This window comes from Fundulus heteroclitus, chromosome 22 (genome assembly GCF_011125445.2).
Source record: "Fundulus heteroclitus isolate FHET01 chromosome 22, MU-UCD_Fhet_4.1, whole genome shotgun sequence".
In the NCBI taxonomy this organism is placed as follows: domain Eukaryota; kingdom Metazoa; phylum Chordata; class Actinopteri; order Cyprinodontiformes; family Fundulidae; genus Fundulus; species Fundulus heteroclitus.
Genome location: NC_046382.1, coordinates 28,882,480 through 28,905,944, shown reverse-complemented (window position 1 = coordinate 28,905,944; position 23,465 = coordinate 28,882,480). Strand labels below are relative to the sequence as shown.

Genomic DNA, 23,465 nt, shown 5'->3' with positions numbered 1-23,465 from the left:
AACTATTAACTTATATCTTTCTAAACAATCAAGGAAAAATATTGATTTTCATTAAAGCAATAAAACCCTATATATGATGGCTGACCAGCTTTTTGCATGTTTCCACTAATATCTTGATCATTCATACTCTGCAACGAGCTCAAAAAGAGCCTCCTAGCCATCGCCCTAATCTTTTGCTCCCTCCACAGATTCTCTATAAGAATCAAGTCGGGACTCTGTCTAGGCTACTTCAAAATATTAATATTACTTCCAGTCAGCAGAAACTGGTACAATTAAGAGGACTTTTAACTTAAATCTGCCATGGGTATGAATCATTTTGGGCTTAACTGTAGCTAGCTTGCTGAAGAGCTATCTAGCTAGCGATTAGCCTTACAATCATATTTTTGTACGGTGGGGGGAAACCCAAGATACACACATGTTCAGGGAGAACAAGCAACCATGCAGCCCTATCGTTACAAACATTAACAAAGATGTGTGTACAACCCCCCCAGCAAACACAAATAAGTAAATACATTTAAAAAAGTAAAACGCAAACTTAACTTTTAGCTGTGTATTTTTTTCTCTTTTTAATGTTCTAAAATCCTAAGAGTAAAAATCAGGAAGTCTAACAGTCAGGTAAATTACTATTTCCCAGATTGTTACTTGTAAAGTAAAACCTGTAACAAAATAAGTACCCCCCCCCCCCCCCCCCCCCAAAAAAAAAAAAAAAAAAATTAGATCTTGATTGCTAGTAGGGGAATCGTTTCTCAGCTGAAAACAGAATATTTTATCTCATGATTAGAATCCTCCTCAGTTGTTGGCACCCCTGGTAAACATGAGCAAACAAGCCTTGAAATAAATTGTAATTGTGGAGCCTCGGTGATTTAATGATGGAAAATGAAGGATTCTAGTTACTATGAAACCAAAGAATATAAAATAACCGTATTGTGATGATTCAGGCACCATTCGGCACTTCACATACTTGCTGTACTTGTCGTCGTATTTGCAGATGTAGCTAAGGTGCGCCGCGAAGGCCTCTACAGCAAGGGGGCACGGGATTTCTCCACTTTTCCTCTTAATAATTATACCTGCCAAAAACAAACAAACAAAAAAAAAAAACAACACACACAGAAGATGGATGACCAAGAGTGTTGAAAAGGACTTTTTGGTCACTCGGCTAAAAAGAGAACAGTTGCAGTTTATTGTTTTTTCACGCTTTGAGGGCTGCTCTGCTTGCATTGTAAATGTGAGTATAGAGAAGGAGTGACTGGGGAAAGAAGAAAGGGAAAAATTCATATAAACATATATTTGTATCAATATAGATGCTATACATTTTCGCTTTGCAGAAACACTGAAATTTAAAAGTAATTTCATCACTATCGACACAAGCCGTTTCCAGAGAAATGACAGGATTGAAAGCTGATTTGTTCTTCATGCGAGATTACGAAACGTTCCCACACAGACGCCCACACATTCACACGAGCCGAAGAAAATCAATGCTGGATAGTAAGCAGCCGTTTAAATGATCTGGGGCCTCACTTCCACGCTCATCCAGCACAAACTCTAGATCAAAAACTTAAAGCAGAGCCGAATAGGCAAGATGAGGGTGTTTATGCAATATCATGATCCTGTCCCCTCCTAAAGACGGATTATCACGGATTAAAAAAATGGGATTGTTTCTTAAAGTCAGGAATGCTTGATATTGGGCAATTATCTATTGACTACAAGCTCGCATCTGAGAAAAGCATTGAATCTTATTTTCACTAAGAACATAAGTAAATGTTTTTGGTGTGTGCTAAAAACAGATAAAAAGGCTCATTACAATGCTTTCCTAGAGCATAGGGCTGAGCAGTATATCGTGATTTTAAAAATGTCCAGATTTAAAAAAAGGGATATCAGATGAGGCTATATCATTCATACATTGAAATAGTCTATGATGCGCTAAAGTTATACATTTATGTATTCCACAACCTGTTTCTCATGTTTAACTACAGCTATCTGTGAAACATTTGGGATAAATCTTTGATTCAGCCATGCCTTTTTATAATTACTTCATGAAAAGGAAAACACGTTGAGATAAATATTGTGTATCGGGATTCAGACAATGTCAATCTATTATTTTTGATCCATATCGCCCAGCCCTACTAGAGCTGTAAAAAAAAGAGGCTTTAAAGAGGATGTTTGTTTTCTTATATACCTTCTTTTGTTGGTGAGTAGGCGTTGGTAAGAAACCTGAAGTGTCCCTTATTGTACCAGCTGATCAGGGACATGCTGCCTTTCATCATCACACGCGACTGGCCGCGCTGCGCCGGCGTGGAGCTGCAGACCAGCATGCTTTGTGGCAGACCCGTACAGTCGCTCTTCCTGGTGCTCAGCAAACCACAGCAGTAGATTTCTGAACAAACAAACACAAATTAAAAAATGGATTTTATTCGAACATCCAGATTATTTCTCTCTTACAAATGTGCATATTTCAAACAAGAACATCAATGTTATTATTAGGACAGCTGGTTTTAATACAGTGGATGATACATTTTAAAGTCCCTTGCAAGATCTTCCCTGTTCTTTCCTTTTGAACTTTGTCAGGTTTAGTCACGTTAAAACCACAAACTTTTTGAAGATCTTGGAAAATAACACATTGCTTAAAAATCCGGTTTACATTCATACTCAGCCCTCTTTACCCTGTTAATAAAGAGAGTCCGTCTGTGTTTAATGTAACTCCAGTGTAATTCCAGCTGTTTGGTTAAGGCCTCAGAGGTTTGTTAGAAAACATTAGTGCAGAAATGGTGGCAGTATCATGGTGTGGGGAGGCTTTCTTCTACAGGGACAGGAAAAGCTGGAAAACCTCCAAGGTTGAGGACCAAAGCATATGTTAGAACAGCCCAAAGTGCAAACCTAAAATACAATTGGAAAACAATGGGAACACTCGAAAACTAATGTTCACAGGCACTTTCCGTGCAATCTGAGTGAGCCGGAGCTATTTTGCATGTAAAAGAAAATGGTAAAACCCCTCAGTCTCTGATAGATGGAAGAGACAAACCTGTAAAGCTGTAGTTGCACCAAGACGTGGTTTTTCGAATTACTGACTCACGGGGACCAAATACAGACACAAGCCACACTTTTCAGATTATTTGTTTTACAAACCCACTTGTCATTTTCCTCTCATTTCACAATCATGTGCTACTTGTGTTGGTATTATCGCATTCAATCTCAAGAAAATGTAAAGAAATTCGTGGTAGCAAAGTGACCCCGAATGTGGGAATAATTTAGCAAGGCACTGCACTTCTTGGCCGCTTTCTCAGTTTAGACTTGGCAAAAAAAACAAAAAAAAAAAAAACAAAGAAATGCGATGAACAAAAAACGAAACACTATTGTATTAACCCAGAAGAAAAGGGAACAGTGAGAAAAACTTAACATACAGTCCTGCCTCGCTTCAGTGTGGGAACAAAAAAACAAAAAAAACAACAGAACCGTTGAAGCTGTTCCTCTCTGTAAAATCAATGCAAAGTCGAATCTCTTTATTCCTTCCTCAGATGAGCGCAGGCAAAGCAAACATGTGGGGAAAGCGCTGTCGGTGTGTTCATAAAACAGCTTCCTTCTATACTCACGAGTGTGCGCGAGTGCTGCGGAATAACGCGGACCAATTAAGTCTGCTAATTAAACACGAGAGATAAAATTGAGAGGAAAATGTTGGAGAATGAGTTCACATGACCATTTATTGTGGGGGAGGGAGAGGTTTCTAGCCGCTGCTGATTGTGATGAAACAATGTTGATCATATCTGGGATCTTTTAGTCCTTATGGTGCTGGCAAACTCAAGCTCAGTTTTCCTTAGAATAGGAACTTTGATAAAACACAGAATGAAAGGACCGTAACTCCACTTTTTGCGGCATCCTCCTCCCTTTCTCTGTTTTATTCATTTTTTTATTGTCTTGAATAAAGTAGCGGTGCCAGGTGAGAGAAAAGACAGGCTCTTAATCTAAATGCTTGGTTCGGTCCCATTCGTCTAAGCCTGCCTCACTCTACAGAGTCGCCATCTGTGCTTTTGCAAAGCACTCATGCAGGTCAGCTTTCCAACAGCAGTTTAGAAGAAACAAAAGCCTTCTTTGTTCTCGCTCCCAGTGTCCGACTTTTCTGTCCCACTGGCTTCACAAAAACACGGAAAAACCGAAGCAGCCACGGCCAAGCAATACAGGCTTCTATTTTTTTCATGCTACAAATTTGTCATTAGTGTGAAAGCAAAGGCTTGAAGGAGTGATTATTGTTATTTTGTTTACAATAAAACTAAATGTACACTCTGTTATCTCTGGGATAAAGTGCAAAGTCCCAATGAAACCCATTTTCATTAGTGGGACAATATTAGATGAGGAATATCATTACATTATCGTTGTTACTATTATTATTATTATTGTAGAGAGGCAGCAAGCAATCAGGTTTAATACATTTTCCCTTTTCTCTTGATCTTTTTTTTCCTTCTTCATTAAATGCATCAAAATTGAGAATTCTCTCCTGATTCAGTCCATGGGTCGGCAATATGTGCTTAGATGTGTGAGCTAGTTTGTTTTTAGATAGGAGTGAGGGGGAAGGACAGTGAGGGACATTTTCCTTTAACTTATACATGGGGAAAATCTTGCAATTCATTATTTTTCTTTGCTGAACTCAAAACCACTAACTATTATCTAACTATTAACTGTTATCTTTCCATTTACAGCCTATCAAACGGTTAACGTGTGTGGAAGGCGTCCCTACTGATGAGTGGATCGGTGAAAGCGATAGTCACGATGAGACTCGTGCTTTTTAACTGCAGTTTCTCCTTCAATGAAAATGTTTTGCGGTCTTCAAAGTGAAGATTTGAAATTAAGGAAAAAAGGAGACTCTCTCTAGGTTAAGACTGCAAAAAAGGGGCTCAAAGGTTGCACCAAAAAAAACAACCTCATTCGCAGTCATAAATGTCAAAATGTTCGTGCACGACAGGCAAAGGCTGCAATTTGATGAAGATTCAGGCTGAAATCTTCTATGCTGTTTGGTCTCGTCTTACGCAGAGCAACTAGAGAAGACTGTCCTGCCTGAGCTGATCAGCACGAGGTCATCAAACCTACTTAAAGGATAAATAAACGAATCAGGGTTGCAAAAAACGGACACGAGGCTGAGATAAGCGGCAAGATTACAATCTGCCCTCCAGAGGCAACGAAGAAGAAGTCGGCGGCAACATCGCGCTCTAGTACCCTGCTTGCTGAATTCAGTGAAGAGGCCCAGGCTGGTGATGGACGGCCCGGTGAAGATGATGGTGTTCTTGCCGGAGATGTTCTGACAGAGCTGCTTGGCCACGAGGCTGTGGAGCTGGGGCTTGTTCTTCAAGGCGGCCAGTCCATCTGCGCCCTGTCCCTCCTTCAGATGGACAGAGATCTGCACAGTGGGCGGAAGCAGACAGAACATCAGGCTACAGCACGGCCAGACATCGTTGCAGATTGTTTTAAACCTTTCATTTAAACCTTGTGTTTGAGATGGAAATGAGGATTTTTTTTCTTCTTCTTCTTTGTAGCTGAATAGACTACTCATTATCTGAGGTCCTGCATTTGCTATGATCCTGAAGCAGAAAGACGTCAATCAATGCTTTATTTCCTTCTTATTTATCATCAGCTATATCGTTATCGCAGCATTTACCGATATTTACGCATATCGTAGCGTTTCCAAATATCCTGCAGCCCTAGTTTGCGAGCAGCTACATTTTTCTACCCTGCACTAAGTGAAAAGGCATTGTTCTGATTATCCCACGTCTATATTAGATCTGTATCCCATAGACTGAGTGGGCAGTCCATGCTCCTGCGAGATGGTGCATAAACCTGCTTGGCTATTCTTACGTGGTGCACAGACTAATGCAGTCCCATTGATTCACAACGCCCTGAGTCATTTTTTTTCTCTACTTTTATTGTTCTTCTGTCCCTTGACAGGCCTGATCCAGACGAAGGAGACGTCAGTGGAGACTTAAGCTGGCGGGCAGCAAACTGGTAAAGGAGGAGCGGCTGCCAAATGGCTGCAGTCGGTGTGAATGCTAATGGTTTTTCTCCTAAATGGATGAGATAATGGAATGGGGCTTCAGCATATAAAGCACAGCACATTAAACTTTAATTTTTTTATTATTATTATTATTATTTGGACGTAAAGTGGGGTCTTAAAAAAAACTAATAAAAATGTATAATGTTTTTCCTTTTGAAAGTTTGTGAAAAAGGAAATGGAAAAATTAACGATTTTAAACTGTTTGCTGTTGCTTCTTATTCCCCCCTGGCTTGTTTCCAGGTTAAATGAGGAAACATTCCACATCTAGTCTTTATAATTAAATTGCCCAATTTAATCTATTTATGGGGTCTGTGTAGTAAAAGGTCTTACATTTACAATGTGGTATTCTTGTACCTCTCTAATTGCTCTGTAGGTTTTATTCCGTTTGTACTTGGGTGGGTCATTCTCAGATAAAGGTGGTTTGCTTTTAGAGACCCACAGATAAAATATTGTTCACATGTCTTTACTAGACTTTTCAAGGTGGGGCTATCAGGTTATGGTCTCTGACATCTCTGTGACACCACACTCTTTAATCTTCTTTCTGACGGTGTTTCTGTCTCATGTTTCAGGTCTTTCATTGGAGACAGAGTCTTTTTGCTTTCCATAACATGGGTCTCTTGAATCTCCCCAACTAAAGACATTCTATATTGAGTTCATGGACACATGTGAACCCATTCTAAAATAAATCTAAAAACAAAAGTGGCAGGTTGTGTTTTTTTATATGATAAAAGTACAAATGAAATGTTATTTTCTATGAGCTTCATTTCTCCAGGTCACTTCAGAGTGTCCCTGCCAGCCCATACGTCTGGTAAAAAACAACAACCTCTGACTCCATGCAGATGGTGAATTAGACCAAACACTTTACCACAATATTTTGGGCTATTTATTACGATAAAGTATAAAAGTGGTGGTAAAACCTGTTTAATATTCTATTGTTCCTAAAATAGAACTAAAATAGAAATTATCAAGAAACTACTTCATTGCATACACCGGGCAATGCAATTATACCGCTAAACAGGACATGGATCTACATATGTATGACTGATTTTACTTTGTTAACTTGGAAATTTAGAAAGCTTTAAAAAGGGCAATAATTTGTCAGCATTTTAAATGTTGACCATCCTCAATGTTGTTAATTGTTGAATATTTATGTTGCATTTAGTCTTTTCCATTCTAAAGAACCCATTTTATATTTGTCATTCAATATCATATATACACAGTAGTCCCTAAGTCTGTTTCTGACTGGTGGATCAACAGTGGTGGTTTTACACCAAATTAGGAGGGGCAGGGTGGGGCCAGTGTTTTTTCTTGGGGGCACAGAACAAAAGATTGTGGAAAAAAAAACAAGCTGCAGGTTGCAGACCCCTGATTTTACCTCAGTACGGCTGGAGCTAAACGTGACACAGCTTCATTTTTAAATTACTGTTAGAGTAAAACTGTGCAGGTAAAAAATACACTTGGTCCAAGTGACCAATCAGTTATGGTATCTTTGTCAGCATATATCATCATAAAGAAATGTATTTAATATCCTGTCTTTAGTAGAGGGGACATAACAGGACAGGACAACTATCAGTCATGTACAACACAATTTTGCGTTCATCGAACAGCAGCTGGAAGAAAGCCATTGCTAAAACAAGCCAGAAGTCTTTCCCTTTACAGCTTGCCACAAGCCATGGTGGAGAAACAGCAAACATGTGGAAGAAGATGCTCTGCTCTGCTCAGATGAGACCTGAAACTGATTTTTATGGCCTACATTCACAAAACTAACACCACAAACCATCCTGGACACGCTATCCCCAGTGAAATACTGTGGCGGCTGCATTCTGGGTTTGGAGCGGAGCTTCATCCTCCAACAGGACAGCGGCCCTAAACTCAAAGTGTGACTTAAAAAAGGAATGGCTTAGGCAGGCTGCAATGGTTTATTTAGCAGAAGGGTAGCAAGATTTTGTCCTACCGCCCCTTTCCTTGCTTAATTACTTCATTTCACAGCAGCGTTGCCAAAATAACAGTTTTATGATCTTTCAGCAACGTTCCCATCACGTTTGCCTTAAAACATGCCGCTCCATCATGCAGATCATCACCAAATTTTCTCAGGATATTTTGGCTCCAATTGTCACTCATGGCAGAGCTTTCAGCAGACCTGTACTGAAGCATGAGAAGCTGCTCCACATATTGATTGTTTCAGGATGCTTCACTTCTGGCACCACAAAGAACTCGTGGTGTTCACCTCTTCCTCTCCAGACAAATGATTTTGCAAAAGCTTAAATCGCACCCATTCTGTTCAGTTCTGTCCACAAATGTTCTATAAGTGTGAAAATCCATGCTTGACAAAAAAATAAAAAATTTGCTTTGCTGACTTAAACCCACTTTTGACCCCATTTGGGGGTATGTTAGCGTCAATGTTTGGTGCTTGGGCCTTACATGATGTTTTTTTCCTCATGATGCCATCTATTTTCTGAGCACAAAACTGAAAAGTAACTAAAAAGCTGTTTCAAGGAAACCTGTTGATGTGATTTTTTTTTTTTTTTTTTTTTTTTATAAAAGCAAAAAAAGAAAAAAAAGATTCCTCATTCTGAGCAAGAAGACTCGGAGGCCGACACCTAAATCACTGTTGACTCATGTTCTCTCAAGTCAAATACTTAAAGCACACAGTCTACAGTTGTGGTGAAGAACATTTGGTATAAAAATCCTTAGTTTATGCAACGTTTTGCGTTTGGGAGGGTTTGACGGAGTCCCGTCGGGTCTGGTCCTCAGAGGACCCGTGGCGTTACATAAGAGACGAGCGTGGGAGTGGAAGGTTGCGTTGAGAGTGACGCCGTCAGTCAGCACAGCGGCTCCATGATTGTAATCTGAAGCCAGAGAATACTCCCCTCTGTAGCATCAAAAGGAAGCCCTAACAACCAGCGATTTAGCCAGAAGCCATTTCTCATCCTCACATCCAAGTCTGAAAGTGAAGTTTGCAGTTTCAGAACATCAATCCCACAAAATAAAATTTGCATTAAAGCTGTTTCCCTCTATCTGGCATACACAAGTAATAGGTTGAGATAGAGATCTAAAATGGGCTGTGGATCAAAGCCTCTGATGTTTCCATGAAAGCCTCTTTGACTTGGGGCTGAATGGAAACTTTACTCCCTCATATTGGAAGCAACTTTCAGCGTCGGGTTTTAAAGCAGGAAATCAAAACAGAATCAAAGCAGGCGCACGTCCCCGCCTCGCCGCTATCGAAAAGTGCTGCGATTTTTATTTATCGGCTGGCGTTTCCGCTCCGTCGCTCGCCTCCTCTACCTGGCAGATGAATCCGGTGGAGGTGCACTGTCGAACCCAGAGGCTGAACTTCCTCTTCTTCCTCTTCCTCAGATCCCTCTCTGTACAGGTGGTGATGAAGACGGGGTCCTCGTCTATCAGAGGCTCGTGAAGGACCTGGAAACACGCAGATGACGGCCTTCACGTTAGCGTGCACGGAAACATTTCAATCAAACTACAACCAAGGTTGTTACGCAGGGCTTCAAAAGTCTGGAAGAGCAGAAAATCTACTCGTCATTTTCAAGGTCGAGTATGGAAAAGGGAAAATTGTATTCTATTATCTGAAGAGAATCTAAAATCTAAATCTGAAAAAGAAAGAAAATGTGATTTTTTTTTTTCATTTGTTTTTACGAATGACAGCCATTTTTTTTCTTTGTGGTCTAACAGACCACCACTAGATTTTACCCAAGCAGAATAAAGCATCAGAAATCACAAACTGTGCTTCTAAAAGAAATCCATATTCAGTATGGGATAAATGTGTCCAGATTTGACTCCAAGGGTTATAGATTGTGACATAGAGCTGGTCTTAGCAAGCCCAGATGCCAAAGAAAACCTTCAATAAAAGTAGCTTTCAATTTCACAAAGAAATCAAGGTAAATATTAATGTTATTTAAAAAAAAAAAAAAACTGCACCAAATCTAGGCAGTCTTGAAAAGGTGACATCTTTATCTGGAGAATGACTAAAAACACAGTAGTGCAGAAGGTAGTAGTGGAGAGAGTTCAGGCTTTCAAAGATAATAATAATAATAATAATAATAATAATAATAATAATAATAATAATAATAATAATAATAAGCAATTAATGTATTTTTGGGCTGTAGTGTAAGTACAGCTTAGGCTTAAACTATGTATTACAAATTTTGAGGTACCTTTTACAAAAAATAAAAATAAAAACTTGTGAGGCCATTAAATGAAAGCTGTATGACAGCAGTCTTCCCAGCTTGATAAATGTATTTATTTAGCACCAATTCACATGGAAAGCTATGTTCATATCAGTCCCATCACTTAGAAAGTTTTAGATTCAATTAGATATATTCAGATTCAGTGGTCTGTTAAAGCTAACGTGGATGGTGGGAGGAAGCTGGAGTATCTGGAGTGAAACCACGCATGCACGGGGAAAACATGTAAAACTGAAAAAGTTTACGTCTAATGCTAATAGCAAAAAACAGGCTGTAGCTTTTTATGCCATGTGTGTAAATATCTGGATTCTGATGCATCTTCTGTAAGTTAAAATCTGACCAAAAGGAGCGGTGAGAAAAAGCTTCGCTTGTCTAGCATCAATACAAAGAGAGGACATTTCCCAGTCAAATATGGAGTTGTTGTGTCATGAAAAAATAATAAGGCTTTCTAGCTTTCTTGCCAAATGACTTCAACCAAACCACAGTTCTCCCCGTGGGTTAGAGTCCAACCCATAATGACCTGAGGCTTTGTTTCACCGAAACAAGTCCTTAGTTTCTTTCCTGCTCAGCCTCACACGGAACCACAATAAAATAAAATATCTCCGAGATTAAAAATTACATAAAAAGGTCATTGCCTTTCTCTTCTTTTCTCATAATACGTCCCTTAAAAGCAAAACAACAAAAGGAAAAGAGGGAAATGCGAGCAGGTAGATGCTCATTGAATGAGTGAACTATTGTTTGACCAAGCAACCGTTTCAGTCTGTGCTTCTCTCAGCGTGGGCACCCACTCTGTCCCTGGCACAGTCAACATAAAATAAACACACACACACACACACACACACACACACACACACACACACACACACACACACACACACACACACACACACACACACACACACACACACCATGGCAGCCATCCTGCCCTCATTATTTCAATTCTGTCCTTTTTAGATGCGAGCAGATTGAGATGATTAGTGTAAAAACGCTGTTGCACAACTCGGGTCTACATGGCAATCAAATAATGACATTTAAACTGTTTTCCTTTAAATTTGCAACGCTGAATTAGATTTGGGTGTGATATAATTCTCAGATGAAGTCGTGGCATAGGAGTCATCTTTCACAGTCATGCTGATCCGAGAGGCATTAACGGCGCTCAAACTGAGAGCAAACGAATCGGCTAATTTCCACGGCTTTCATTACTTCTTTTTGATGCTGGCATGAAAATTGATGCTCTTGAAATACGATGATTTATCCCCGGAGACCCTTCATGAGCAAACACCGAATGTGAAGTAAAGTGTGTGCTGGTAATTAGTATTGGACAACGCGGAGCTCTTTTTCTTTATAATAATGGTTTTCACCAAGTAACCGCTTCAGATTAATACAACTTTGTCGAGAAACCGTTGAAGCACTTTAAATAAGATTTTTCCAGCACCTAATAGTAATTAAAGGTTATCTAAAGAGTGGCTTACAAAAGTATTCATATTTCACACCCCTTGTCATGCCACAGCCAAAAACCTCAGAATCCTTTGGTAGAGAATTTATGAGCTGGAATGTAATAAACAAAAATAAAGTTGTGAATCGTGACCTGGAAGAAAGAAAAGACATGATTTTTGCTTCAACTGGATTTTGGTCTGGACCATTCATACAAATGACTGAGCATGTATATAAAGCACACCACTGTGGTTCTGGCTGTATGCTCAGGGTTGGTGATCGGCTGCTGACTTAACCTCTAGCTCAGTCTCTTTTACCCACCCGTCCATCTTTTTATCAGCTCTGACCAGAGTCCATTGTCCCTGCTGAAGAAACCATCCATCCATCCATCCATTTTCCAAACCGCTTTATCCCTCATGGGGTCACGGGGGGTGCTGGTGCCTATCTCCAGCGTTCACTGGGCGAGAGGCGGGGTACACCCTGGACAGGTCGCCAGTCTGTCGCAGGGCAACACAGAGACAAACAGGACAAACAACCATTCACGCACACATTCACACCTAAGGACAATTTGGAGAAGCCAATTAACCTAACATTCATGTTTTTGGTCTGTGGGAGGAAGCCGGAGTACCCGGAGAGAACCCACACATGCACAGGGAGAACATGCAAACTCCATGCAGAAAGACCCAGGGGTGTGCTGAAGAAACCAACATGTTTTAAACCACAAACTGTGGGTTAACTGTGATGTCCAGTGTTAGTTTTCACTCCCACACGGGCTGCATCCCAATAGGTCTAATTGGTCAGGACTCTTCAGCCAAAGCGGAAGTGCGTCAGCATTCGGCATTATAAGTGGTGTCCATATAGTGCGTTCAGTAAAGAAGGAGGAAGGAAAAGGAGACGGCATGTTTCCTATCATAGCTCCTTTATCACAGGGAGCTTGCGATGTCCCTTACCCGCGCTAAGGAGCTATATGAAATCCCACAATCCTTTGCATGACAGCCCACCTCACGGAAATTAATGAAAATGTCCGGAGAGAAGGAAGCACGGACTGTGTAGTTCTTTCTCAGAAGGCTGTAGGCCCGGATTTGACTAGAATCATCCGTGTGCGTTTCTGTGGCGTGATGACGTCAGAGTTAAAGGGTGTCTGAGATCAACACAGCAGTCCAAAGCTCCTTTCCTCCCCATGGTAGAGTTTACTGTTGTCCTCATGAAAAGTCAAGGAACAGGAGCTAGGAGCAGGAGTTAGGCGCTATGATTAGAACGCTTCGGATGCAGCCACGATGCACATTTTTCCTCTTTATGGCTTGGGGCAAACTGCCAAAATGACTTCTTGTGACATTTCAACAGTTGGTCTCTTTTTGAAACTCCTCTACACAAAAAAAAAAAAAAAGGTCAAATTTCTGGAGTGCACTGCTAATAGTTGTCTACTCAACAGCATCCTCCAGGTGAGCTGTCAATCTCTGCAGCTCCTCCAGAGTAAATATGGGCCTCTTGGCTGCTTTTCTAAGTAGGTTTGCATTTGCGCTTGGATTAGGCCGCACAATATATAGTAAATTTATCGTTATTGCAGTATCAATGCATATATCGCAGAGAACCCCCTGGAGTGCAATACGTATTAGCTGATATTTAAGCCCCTTGCATTCAGGTTCTCAGTCCCCCTAATATGTTAGGCGACCTTTGTTGGTTAATGCAACACAAAACGTTTGAGAAGTTGATAAGAAGCTACAGCTAAGTCGTTTCATTGCCAGAACATCAGAAGTCGGACAGAGGCAACCTTTTCATTTAAACCTTGTGTGTTTGAGATGGAAATGATTTTTGCTTTTTAGTTGCTGAATAGACTACTCATTATCTGGGGTCTATGTTTCGTATGAACCTAAACCAGAAAAACATCAACGCTTGAATTTTTTTCTGTATTTATTGCAAGCTATATCCTAACATTTCCTAATATCCTGCAGCCCTAAGTTGGACTTAAACCTTTTCCATTTGCAGATGATAGTATTCAAACCTTAAGATACTGTTTTTATAACCTAACCTTACTCAAAAACTCCTCACAGCTTTTTCTCTTGCCTGTCTACTCTGTTCCTTGGTCTTTATGATACTATTTAAGATAAGAAAATAAATTACTTTATTGTCCCACAATGGGGACATTCGTTTGTTCATTAATGTTAGCCAACAAACCTCTGTGGTCTTTGTAGAACAGCTGGTTTGATCCTGAAATTAAATCATGCACAAGTGCATTATCTGCTAATTAGTAAACGTCTGACAGCAGTTGGCTGCAGTGAATCTTATTCAGGGATACCAGAGAAAATAGAGTTGAACATGTGGCACACTTTATCATTTTACTTATTTAAAAATGTGAAAACCATGTTCCAGTTTCCTTTCAGTTTACCCCACGTTGTGTGGTCTATCACATAAAATGATTAGCATGTAGAGAAATGCGAAAATAAATTAAAGAATGTTTTAACGTGACAAAATGTGCAAAAGTTGAGCAGGCACTAACTGTAAAATCCTCTGCACGGCACTGTAGTAATGGCTTGTTTCTGTGGATTATGCTCATTTTACTTCCCACTGAAGTTGATGGTAATTTCCAAATAAGAATAAAGACTGTTTTGTGGTATTTGAATTATTGTATTTATGCTTAGACTAAAAAATTCTGAATTGTCTTCTTCCTTATATTCAACCCCTGCAGGGACTATTTCAAACCCAATGACCTACTAGTATGCAAAGTGTCTTCTCCTGGCCCTTTTAAAGTGTTTGTGCTACAGACGTGTGTTCAAAAGTAAGGAATAAAACAAGATTATATGATAAAACATGTTTTAACCTAATCTGGGTTTTAAAAGATCTTTTAACATAACTTTTTCATAAATCTGTCCCACAGAGGCTTTTATTCTGCCCTTTGTCTCTGAGGTTAGCAGTGTTGCACACTGTGCAGAAGGTGTGATTTCAGTCTAAGCTTGCATGACCACATTTGCAAATGTTCTGCAAAATGCCTCATCTGCATTAAAAAGTAGCACATGGCGGAAGACAGCAAGTTTGAAAAAAAGGGCAGTTTAAATGCTTTTGGGTCAGACATCTGCATCTATCGGGTACAAATCTGAAACACTCCATTTATTGCAACATGTCCTGTGAAAAATTAGAGGATGTCTTTTACATGCAGCTTCTCACTGTGACACTACCAAACTGAGTAAAAAACAAAACAAAAAAAACATGCTGTCTCAATTAACTTTATATGTATTAAGTGACAAAAATAAAATCGTTTTTAACCAATATATGTTTTTTTTTTCTTTTACCTTTTTAAAGGAAACTAACATAAAAACGTAAGAAATATATAAAGATGTCTTCAGTTCATTAGGCTGAAAAACAGTTGAAATCTCCTCTGGGAGTAGTAGAAAATAATTTGCGAGGGGATGAATATTTTAGTGTGACCACCAATAGGCCTTCGAGTTAAGCTTTGATCTGCCAATAGCTTTAAGAGTAAATATTGATGATTTATATTAGTGGCAGACTGTATGTGTGAGAGGGAAAAATCACTGTGAAGCAGGGTTTTACTGTTATCTTAAAACAATGACAAAGTAGTGAAGGAGTTGACATTTGAAATTGTCCATGATGTCTTATATCAGTGATTGTTAGCATCAGTCTTTAAAGCGTGTAAATCCTGAGATTTTCTAAATGCAGCCAACGTTTCCATATCCAGCGAGCTTCATGATAGAAAGAGGTCAAACGCTCCAAAGGATACAGCAGAGCAACGTTGCCGTATACATCAGCTGGTTCCCTCTCCCCAAGAATAAAATAAAACTTAAAAGTTTCATTTTTCAAAACCTCTACAATTTTCCGGCATACTTTTCTGATGGTTTATAGTTCTTTTATTTAGATGCCAAAAAAAGGGCTGGAATGACCCACAAATGTATACGGCTGTAAATGTTGCTGCACGCCATCTGTAAACTGACTGAAAGAAGGCCGGTTCCAGTTTTCGTGGCTTATGAGGGAGACAAATTTGGTTCTTTGGAAATATTTTTTTGGCTGAAAAAGACACAGATTGTTATTGTGTGGAAACTACAGAGTCGCTTTCTGTCACATTTATTAAGTTTACCACTAATTTAAAACTACAGCTGACAAGCTATGAAAAGCACGTTTGGCTACTTGAGCAGATAGCTTGACCGATTTAGCATTTAATACCTGCTTGATATTTTCGAGTTAGTCTACAAAGAACAGACTGGGAAGAAGGCTACAGCACCAACCACTTGGAAGCTACCACTAAATCATGGGGTTGTAACTTAAAATTTTTTTGATTAAATCTGAGTATCGAAAGCAAACTAGAAATAAAAAGGTGTTTATTTATAACATTAAATTTGAGCATATGTTTTATTTCAAGCATTTGAAACAACTGTTACGTAACCTGCAGCATTTTCTGGCTGCATTAGAAAGATCAACTTTCGACCTTACTTTCCCAAAACGTGTCTGCTTTACAAAATGCATATGGCTCAGCGGATCAGGAGAGCAGGATAAATCTAGTTGAGTTACAGTTTTTAAGCACTTTAACATCCAAGCATTTTTAAAACATAGCATTAAAAATTAGTTGGAAGCATTTTAAGCACCTGTAAAAACCATGATCCAGTGATCATGGTTTTTTTTTTTCATCTCAAGCAAAAAATAAGAAATAAAAAAATATATTTAAAATGTTCGCAGTCAGCATACAGCAGCGCTGCTCATCAGTAACTGGAGGTTTTATACAAATGTCCGGGCAACCCAAAATAGAAAGTAAAAATAGTTCTCTACTGACCCAGTTGCAATTCTGAGTCTAAACTGAAGACCAGAAAAACAAATTTAGGAGGAAAAGCCTGTTAAAAGATGGGAGCTTTCGTACATAATTAATATGCGACAGGTTTTTAGACTGTTCACATTTCTTTAAGCAAAAGCCTTCCATTGTTTTATTTTAAATATGAGTCATTCCTTGCCTAATGTATACGTGCACTGGATTGCTCATAAAAGGTTAAGCGGTGTCTAAACTGCAGAGCTGCTAACAGTCAGATTTAAATCCTTCAATAACTATTGCTTTAGATTTAAATAGAATATAAACCAATTTGAAGTTCCATCCTTCCATCCATCCATTTTCTTCCGTTTATCCGGGGTCGGGTCGCGGGGGTGGCAGCTTCAGTAGGGAGGCCCAGACGTCCCTCTCCCCAGTCACTTGGGCCAGCTCCTCAGGAGGAATCCCAAGGCGTTCCCAGGCCAGCCGGGAGACATAGTCCCTCCAGCGTGTCCTGGGTCTTCCCCTGGGCCTCCTCCCGGTGGGACGTGCCCGGAACACCTCACCAGGGAGACGTCCAAGAGGCTTCCTGACCAGATGCCCGAGCCACCTCAACTGGCTCCTCTCGACGTGGAGGAGCAGCGGCTCTACTCTGAGTCCTCCCCGGATGACTGAGCTCCTCACCCTATCTCTAAGGGAGAGCCCAGACACACTACGGAGAAAACTAATTTCAGCCGCTTGTATCCGGGATCTCGTTCTTTCGGTCACGACCCAAAGCTCGTGACCATAGATGAGAGTAGGAACATAGATCGACCGGTAAATCGAGAGCCTTTTGGCTCAGCTCTCTCTTCACCACAACGGATCGGTACAGCGCCAGCTTCACAGCAGACGCTGCACCAATCCGCCTGTCGATCTCCCGCTCCATCCTCCCCTCATTCGTGAACAAGACCCCAAGATACTTGAACTCCTCCACTAGGGACAGCACTTCCCCCCCAACCCGGAGAAGGCACTCTATCCTTTTCCGGTTCAAGACCATGGTCTCGGATTTGGAGGCACTGATTTTCATCCCGGCCGCTTCGCACTCGGCTGCGAACCGCTCCAGTGAGAGCTGTAGATCACGCCCTGATGAAGCCAATAGGACCACGTCATCCGCGAATAGCAGAGACGCAATCCTAAGGCCACCAAAGCGGATCCCCTCAACACCTTGGCTGCGCCTAGAAATTCTGTCCATAAAAGTTATGAACAGAATCGGTGACAAAGGGCAGCCTTGGCGGAGTCCAACTCTCACCGGAAACGAGTCCGACTTACTGCCGGCAATGCGGACCAGACTCTGACACCTGTCATACAGAGATCACTCACACAATATATTGTTTGTGGTTCTATAGCAACAAAATGTGAAAAAGCTCAAGGTGTCTAAATATGTTTGCACTGTAATTTGGACCTGTGTGTAACTGCATAAGGAATCTGTTAATATGCAAACATCATAAGATTCTTTGAGAAAACAGAAAACGGGAGTCTCGTACCAACCTGTGTCTGCGAGGGTCTGAAGGTGCAGCTGAACGACTGCTGCAGCGAATCCAGGAACGGCTGGATCTTGTAAAGGCCCTGATTGCTTCCCTGGGACGGGCGGAAAGCCACGATGTGAAAGTACTTGAGGATCTTCTCGAAGCGCGACTGGCTCATCTTCAAGGCGATGCTCCTGTTGCTGAAGAAGCCCGAGCTCCAGATGCTGAGCACCGACTCGCAGCGTTGCACGCTGGTGGAGATGACGAAGCCCAGGAACGCCTTCATCTCCTGGGCCGTGACGGGACACCAGCCTTCTTCGGAGCCGAAGCGCTCCTGAAACTTCTTGGCGTACATGTTGGTCTGGGTGACCATGTTGTGGATGCAGTTGTCCGGAACAAAGAGCTGGAAGAAGTCCAAGGCGGTGGCGCTGGCCGGCATCTTCTGAGCGGGGCCTGGATGGAGACACCGGGGAAGTAAAGTTTGTGAAATGCTGCAGCAAAGGAAACTGACTGGATCGACAGAAAGTCTCACATCAGCTATCACCACTTAATCCCGGCTTTTAAAGTTCAGTAAAAGTCTTCGGCTGACCTTGCTTGGTGAAACGTCTCTCTTTTTGACACGCTGACAGGATAAAGTGACATTTTGTTGATTTGACATTCTTAAAGCGGAGCAGAGCGCATGCAAATGTTTCTTGCTGACAAAGTACTCAAAAGAAAAGAAAAAAAACAGCATCACAACAGTCAAGTCTTTTTTTTTTTCTCCCATGAATGAACCGTGGCAGCGTTTGGTATGAATGTCAGAGGCCCCGGGCCGTGGCTGGAGCGTTAAGAAGACCTGACAGCCGCTGCGTTGTGGCGAGCGTCTGAGGGTGCCGTTTCACTGCTTGCAGAACGTCTCAGAGTCTTGTGACTTTATTGCTGTGGCAGGAAATGAATCATGTCCCCATGTAGCTGAATCAGACCTCTGACACCTGTCACTCTCCTGATAAAAGACAGTGGCGCTGGAACAGCAGCATTTATGATTTAGTTAAGCAAACAGCCAAAGTAAACAAACAGGCCCACTGATTGGTCGATCTATAAAGAGAGAGGGGGGGGGGGGGGTGCTTCAAACCCTACAGGTGCTGTAAAATAGAAAGCTTATCTCAGAGGACATACAGATGAAATGTTCCTTAATTAATAATGAGTTAAAATAACTTTATTTAAATATTATAAAAGGTTGTTCTTTGTAAATGAAAAGATAAAGGAATATAGTTTAAAGTTCAAATACTTTATAGGATATTTTCTTCAAAATAGGCTCTAACACTATTTGCCATTGTTAAAAGCAAAAACGACAGGGGAGGTTAAATCGAATGTATTCAAAATAAATAAACGACCACAGCTTTGAAATTAGATGAACTTTCACAGCCTTGTACGGCTCACATTTGAAGTCTGCTCTGGTTGTTGCATGCATTTCCTTCATCTTAACTTGAGTCTAACTGATTACACAAACGCCTGAAGATACGGTGGTTCCAACCTGACGCGTGAAGGCATGGTATGCATCCAATCAGGCAATTTTTATATATATATATATATATATATATATATATATATATATATATATATATATATATATATATATATATATATATATATATATATATATATATATATATATAGAGTGGATGAACTGTATCTGAAACTCATTCCTTTAAAAATGTGTAAAATTTCCTCTACAGGACCTTAGACATGAATCAACCTACAGTTGATTATTGTCTGTATCCCACATTTCAAGCCGGCTGGCTCTTTGCTAATCACCATGAAGGGAATAAAAGATTTATATGACCGTGGAGCTGCGTAATCTGTGATATTTCATAGAATCAATTGTAAAAGTAAAAAAAAAGTTAAATTTTTGAAGGCTTTGAAAAGCCATGGGCTGAACAAACATTATCAAACATCCTCCTTAACCTTGTGGAAAGCCTTCCCCCAAAGAGTTGAAGCCGTTGCAGCTGCGAATGTGAGCCAACATCATTCTAACCATATGGATTAGAAATGGGATGCCACTCAAGTTCATGTGTAGGAGAAGGCAGGCTTAATGGCTCACAGGTCATTACAGACGGATGAAGAAAGTGGAGGTTAAAAGCCAATGAAGTTCACCAAAAACCTGCAGAACTATTGCTCAAACCCCTTTCCAGCAATATCTGGGTTCTTTGAAGCAAAATCTAAATAAATGGAGTTAAATCCTTTCCACAGCATGGAAAGGATTTAATATGTTAGAGTGAAGCCTAGGAACTACAAGTAAACTCTCCTGTAGCTTTCAGCTGATGCATTAACATCCTGCACCGCTCTCAGACCGGCATTTATTGGCTTTTGTCAATGAGAGATGCCATCCGAGTTTGTTGACCGCTTTGGAAAAAATTGGAAATTGAGTGGAACAACTTCGAGCTCAATTGAACTCCAATGTCTCATTATCTGTGAACAGCAGAGTGCAACACTTCTCCGCAGAACGCTTCTCTGGCTCTCTGAGTGGTTCGCAACAGCTGGTTTAGTCTTAATGTAGAATCAAAGACAACCTTCAGGACAAGAGAGAATGATGGACAATCACGAGAAGATGTCTGATGCTTGGAGATGAGAAAAATTACAAATATTTCAGAATGAAGCAAAGACTAAGTCTGCAGGAAGGGATTTGTTATATTGCCTTAAAAAAATATTCAACCCTCTTGTACTTTTCCACATCTTATGTTACAACCACAAACCTATGCAATTTATTTGGACTTCATATGACAGACCAACACATAGTGGCACCTAATTGAGAAGTGGGAGGGAAGATTTTACATGCTTTCAAATTTTTCCAACAGGAAACACCATGTTAGACAATTCAAAAGTCTTGAAACTGAGAAAGAGGGTGACCCTAAACATATAACTGGAACTTTGTATGCTTTAGAACGGCAACCAATGCAAGACCGAATTACAAATATGAATCTGGTGGTTTATTTGTAATTTCTCATATATGATTATACACCAGTTTGTGATGGCCCATCACATAAAATGCCAGTATATTACTATATTGTAGTATATATCATACTGTAATTTTTGTCTGTAAACTGACAAAAATATTTAAAGGGTTTTAATGCTTCTGCAAGTTACTGTGACAGAATTATAGTGTGTGCTGCTGGTTGGATACATCTTTGCCCTCAGAGATCTGTTTTCTCATAAATCCCTGCCAACTTGGTTTTCAGATATTCTGTCTGCCACCATTCGCTCATATTAGTCAACGGGGGATTGGAAATACACATTTTCCAAACGATTCATTATGAAATCCACTTGAATCCCGGAAAGAAAGAAATCCTACCTGATGATCAGCTGATATGTTATTGCGGAAGCTGGAGGACAAACATCTGCCTGGTAGAGCTTTTACATCCAGGGATTACAGAGTCAGAGATTACACTAGATTAGCAACACGTAAAGCCTTCCCATGGCTGCAGTGGACCGAACATGGTTTTGGCTCAGCTCCTAGTGGAAGTTGAAGAGCAAGATTGCAGAGTAATTTTCACTCATCTTCACTAAGAGGCTTTTCTGAAATGAAATAATCTGATTTTAACATTCAGAAGGTCATAAACAGAACCCAGAATGAAAAAGTATTCGCCCCATACAGACTTCTTTTGGTCACACTTCCATGTTTCTTTTTATCAAATAAAGTTAAAGACAAACAGAGTAAATACAAAATACAGTTTTCAAACCATGCTTTTATTTACTAAGGGAAAAAAATTATATTTAGGCCAACCTGGCCCCATGTGTTAAAATAATTGCCCTTAACCTGTCTGGTTGTTCCAACCTAGGCAGAAACACCTATCATCGAGCATTTGTGATAACTGGCAATGAGTCTTTTACGTCGCTGTGAAGGAGTTTAGGCCCATTCTTCTTTGCGAAATAGCTTTAATCGGCAATGTTAGACTTCTGAGCATACCTCAGATGCTCAGAAGTCTAAGTACAGTAATTTAAAAGCATTTAAGTCTGGTGAATGACTAAGCCAATTCAACACCTTACTCTATTATTTTGCTGATTCAGAGGTGGACTTAATTCATGGTTCAATTCAGAAAATTATCCAAGCACCAACGTAGCCCCAGACCATCACACTACCACCACCATGTTTGACTGACATTTTGATGCTGTCCTTCTGAAATGCTACATCAGTTTGACAACGGATGCAAACTTTTCAAAAAGCTCCATACGTATCTAATTAATCCACAGAATATTTTCTCAGAAGTCTGATCATCCAGCTGCATTTAGGCAGATGTGAGATGGGCCTTTGTATTTAGCTGTGTTTTTCTTGAAACTCTGTTTGCCCAGTCTCTGTTAAATCATAAACACTGATGACCTTAACTGAGCTAAGTGAGGTTTGAAATGCTTTAGATGTTGTCCTGCATTATTTTGTGGCCTCTTGGATGAGTTGTTCATGCACTCCTGGAGTCACTGTTGTTGTGCCAGTTCATACGTGACAAAGGCTGCATCAATTCGGGACGTAACGGACTGCGTTACCCATGATGCAATGTGGTCAAAATGGCCACCAACTCATGTAGTTCATACGTGACAAAAGCTGCATCAATTCGGGACGTAACGGACTGCGTTACCCATGATGCAATGTGGTCAAAATGGCCACCAACTCATGTGGTCAAAATGGCCACCAACTCCCATCACGCAACACGGCAAAATGGCCGCCGATCAAGATAAGGTTGCTATGGTGATGGCTATAAAAGCCGATCACCCACGAAAATCTTTCTTCTTCCCTGGCTTTAGCCAACCCGAGAAGACACGCACAGCTGATTCCGTTGGGGTGATTCCCACGCCACGTGTTCGATTACTCGCTGGACCGAGATTTTTCGACGCAACGGTTATTCCCTGCTTTTTATAACAGGAGGTCGACTTAAATAAGTACTTTTAAATTCCCTCTGATCAAAAGACTGAGAGACGCCGGATTTCCCAGTGATCGAAGAGGACCCCGCTTTGTCTGGCCAACAAAGCGACCGAACCCGGAGGAAGAAACGAAGCAGCTTCTTCCCCGTCCCGCTGCAGCCTGTGGACAACTGCGCTCGTCAAGGCGCGTCCAGAAAGCCACACTCGGAGCGCTTCGGACCAGCCCCGAGGCACCTCAAAGTAACGGGGGTCTCCCCTTTTATTTCTGTCTCACCAACAGGGTGTTTAGAAGTGCCTGGGCAGGTGTTAGAACTTTGTAGGTGTTGGTTAATGCTTTTATTCCACGACGAAGTTGGAATTATTTTGCTGAACATTTTCTTTGTATGTGCATGCATTTTACAATTGATTTGCTGTGTTGATTTGTGATCCATCAAGAACCCCGCCGTGGGTTACCGCTTTATTTCTTTTCATCTTTTTCCCTGATTTCCCCCCCTCTCTATTTCCGCTCTTCTTATCAATTTAATCTTTTTTGTCCGAGCTCAAGTCGCGGGCTTTGCTTTAAACTCCCAGTTAGCTGCCCCCTCTCGAAGCGAGGCATTATCCCATCAGCGTAAGCGTGGTTACGTCATTAGGACCTCCCCTCATACGTCATCGTA

At 40.7% G+C, this 23,465-nt stretch overlaps 1 protein-coding gene across 1 annotated transcript in view; it reads right to left on the bottom strand.

The window, feature by feature from the left end:
* The window catches only part of pgbd5 (piggyBac transposable element derived 5), a 31,093-nt gene that overhangs the window by 2,219 nt on the left and 5,409 nt on the right, over positions 1 to 23,465 (bottom strand). The window contains exons 2-6 of the mRNA XM_012864035.3: positions 17,942 to 18,372; positions 9,320 to 9,454; positions 5,203 to 5,383; positions 2,177 to 2,374; positions 962 to 1,067 (exon numbers count right to left, since the gene is read on the bottom strand). Coding sequence (XP_012719489.3) covers positions 962 to 1,067; positions 2,177 to 2,374; positions 5,203 to 5,383; positions 9,320 to 9,454; positions 17,942 to 18,372 — 1,051 coding nt within the window. The remainder of the gene's footprint in view (positions 1 to 961; positions 1,068 to 2,176; positions 2,375 to 5,202; positions 5,384 to 9,319; positions 9,455 to 17,941; positions 18,373 to 23,465) is intronic.